The sequence below is a fragment of the Belonocnema kinseyi genome, chromosome 8 (assembly GCF_010883055.1).
Source record: "Belonocnema kinseyi isolate 2016_QV_RU_SX_M_011 chromosome 8, B_treatae_v1, whole genome shotgun sequence".
NCBI classification, from domain to species: domain Eukaryota; kingdom Metazoa; phylum Arthropoda; class Insecta; order Hymenoptera; family Cynipidae; genus Belonocnema; species Belonocnema kinseyi.
Window position 1 is genome coordinate 36,103,579 of NC_046664.1, and position 3,302 is coordinate 36,106,880.

Consider the following 3,302-nt stretch of genomic DNA (forward strand, 5'->3'; position numbering starts at 1 on the left):
CTATATGTATATTTTCGGCATATTTATGGTATGGGATACAAATATTACAACAGAAGAGCTTTTTGAAAAATATTGGCCGTTAAAAAACAGATTTCCAAACTACCTTACTTCTCGGCTCATTAAAGACTAAAATAACGAAATGAAAAAAGATGGAGAAAAAGGGAAAAAAGTCCACCAAAACCAACCTCTCACTTTTTCCTTTCTCCCTTCGTTTTATAGTACAAGGGAACCAACATGCTTCGATGCCAATTTATACTTTCTCGTTAGGGATTATTTATAGAAAAGACTAAAAGGTATGAAAACTGAATATTACCTTAAAAGAAAAATTCGCGATGGGTATTAATTAAGAGTTTATTAAGTCCAATATAATTAATATGTTTAGTAAGAAGATGATAGTTCTATAAAAAAATTCATTTTACTTTAAAGTACAAGGAAGTTACTTTAACCAATTAATAAGTCTATCCCAAAATTTGTTGGACATTGAAGAAAAGAATTTTTTGAACCAAGTGAATGCATTTACTTGAATCTTATTTCTTTGCATCAAGAAAGTATTCTTCAACAGTAGTAATTTTTATTTAAACCAGACACATATCTTTTGTTGATTTAAAGAAATTAATTCTTTGGCTATAATTTTTTGAATGAAACAAATATTTCTTATATTGAAGAAAATATGATTTCCTTGATTTAAAAGGTATCGATTCGTTAAAATCTGATCAGTCATTTAAAGAAATATTTATTTGAGTCAATAAGTTCGATTCTTTGAATTGGTTCAGACGCATTTGAATCAATTATTTTCCATGCTGGAATTAAGTAGTTAGGTTAATTTAAATCAAATAAGTAATGATTTAATTCAAAAAAATAATAATTAAATTGAAAATATACGTGTTACAAAGATTTCATGCATTTATACCAATAATCCATAATACCAATACCAATAACTCTTACTTTGTTCTTAGAGGATGTGTAATTAAAAGTTCTTAAAAGAAAAAGGAAAATAACTTGATTTTTTCAAATCACTAGAATATATCTCTTAAAAATTGTAAAGGACTATCGCGATAATAATAAACACTAATCAAATGTAAAATTAAATGAAATTATACAATTTTTAAAGGTAATAGTAATTAACAAGTGTATGAAAAAAACTTTTTTTCAATGGATGTTTTTTTACACCATTTTTATAACATTATTATAATCTCTCATTGTAAAATTACTAAACTTTACCGTTATTAACTATAATTTTGTATTCATGGATTTAATGTATTGTTGTTAAAAAGATGTTATATAATTTATGGATGTCCCCTTAGCGGAATTCTTGTCTTCTATTTGATTGAGAATTTCGTTTGACTCTTATCACTTCCAAATTTATCAGAGAACTGTATCGCACAGCATTTTTAAGTAAACATATTTCTTTAAATATAAATATGATTAAGTTTGTCATAGCTTGAAGAAAAATTAAGGATAATGTCAAATCGAATTATATAAGTTCAGAATCATTTTTCTGAAATAAGTATTTGCTATTTTTTTTGTTTCGTTTGAGAATTTACTATTTATTTTTTTCTAAATATTTAAAATACGTGTTTTAGGAAGGACCATGAAGAAGACAACCAAAGCCAATTTCTCAAAGACTATGGATTCATCGGATGACGTAGTAAATATAAGTGACGTCAGTAAGTATGTTAAAACAAAATTTTTATAGAATATTCCCAAGATAAATTGACATATCATATTGTGAAAAGAAAAAAACTTTTTCCAATAACATATCAGAGATTTTAGAAGAAAACTAAATTATAAAAACAATAAAATCTTGACTTTATATTTTTCAAACTTAACTTTAAGTACTGTAATATGTTCCTGTATTTAAAAAATGAAGTAACGATATCTCGTATACATTGTTATCGAAAACCAGATTTGTTGCGCCACTACGTGAATATAGAGATTATGTAGGGTCCAGGAGAGTTGAAACACCTTTCCCCCTCCAATAGTCACCGCTGTATAGGAACTTTGTTATTTTCATGGGGCGCGAAAACTTTGAACAGTTTTATTTTTTATTAATTCTTTTCTTTATGAAAATTTCGAACTATATGTGTTTCAAATTAGATATCATTTTTTCCCAGCGTTAATAACTAACCTTCCGAATAATGTATAATGTTGTTCTCTGATTGTTGTCTATATTCTGTACTAAATCCTCTTGAAAATAAAATTGTTATTTGAAAATAGCGCCAGCTAATGCCAATAAAAACTCATAAAATGTTAACTGGTTGTGGTAAAATGGCGCCAATCAAATTTGGAGTACCCCGTGTCTCAACTCTACTTTGAGAATCTCTATGTGAATATGACTCTTAGTGGGCATGTTCAGTTTTTTCACGTATTGATTAAGATTATGAATTTTTCGTATTGTCAATTTTGCAAATTAATGTTTCCAAAAAAATAATTTTATTTCTTGATAAAATTGATTTCCAAATGTTTAAAAAAATTACTGATAAAAAAGAACATTTTAATTATTAATGAATCTTTAATATCGACAATAAGAGGATCGAAAAATTTAACATATTTTATGTTTCATTTTTGAGGATCAAATTCAAAATTCAAGTATTGAAAAGTTTGATCAAATATGACAAACTATAATTTTACGGTAATTGTTACCGGTTCACTTTCTCTCCTCGTATTTCGGCACTTGCAAAGTCACAATTACTCCTCAAATACTCACAATACCGTAAATATATTCTTTGACATTTTTTAAAATAATATTTTGCGACGTTTGTTTTCGACGTGCACATAACCAAAACAAAACATCGGCACAGAAAAAGATATTTGAGAATCACTGATACATAAGCTGTGATTGGTGGAAAATCCGACCCCTTTGACGTCAGAGTAAAAAATATTTTATGGGCTTTTTTAAAATTAGAATTTTATAAATGATAAGATCCATTTATTGGAAAAGTGAAATCTGACTTTGGAAACAACCTTATTATATATTCGCCATGGTTATTTATGACAATTGGCATCGTTTCAACAATATATGCATACATTTATTTGTGAAAAGAATGAAAAAAGAGTTACTCGACATTAAAAGAATACGCACGAATTTGTGAACTGCCTAGTGTAGTAATTTTTCTGTGTGTATGCATGGTCAAAGAAATATCTTTGTACATGGTTCTGTATGTTTAGATTGTGAGGATTATTAAGCTCAAAAGGAAGTAAGTAGAGGCAGGTAGGAGAGGTCAGGGAAGAGAGGTCAAAAGGCGTGAGGCGATTAAAGATCTCAGTTCGCGATCGATAGCCGTCACCGATTTATATGTACT

The 3,302-nt window shown here is 27.9% G+C and overlaps 1 protein-coding gene across 2 annotated transcripts in view; it reads left to right on the plus strand.

Annotated features, from left to right (window-relative positions):
* Positions 1–3,302, plus strand: part of LOC117177883 (embryonic polarity protein dorsal-like) — a 62,154-nt gene that overhangs the window by 4,485 nt on the left and 54,367 nt on the right. For both annotated transcript variants that reach the window (XM_033368941.1, XM_033368942.1), the window contains exon 2: positions 1,584–1,667. In XM_033368941.1, the coding sequence (XP_033224832.1) occupies positions 1,592–1,667 (76 nt within the window). In that variant the 5' untranslated portion in view covers positions 1,584–1,591. The remainder of the gene's footprint in view (positions 1–1,583; positions 1,668–3,302) is intronic.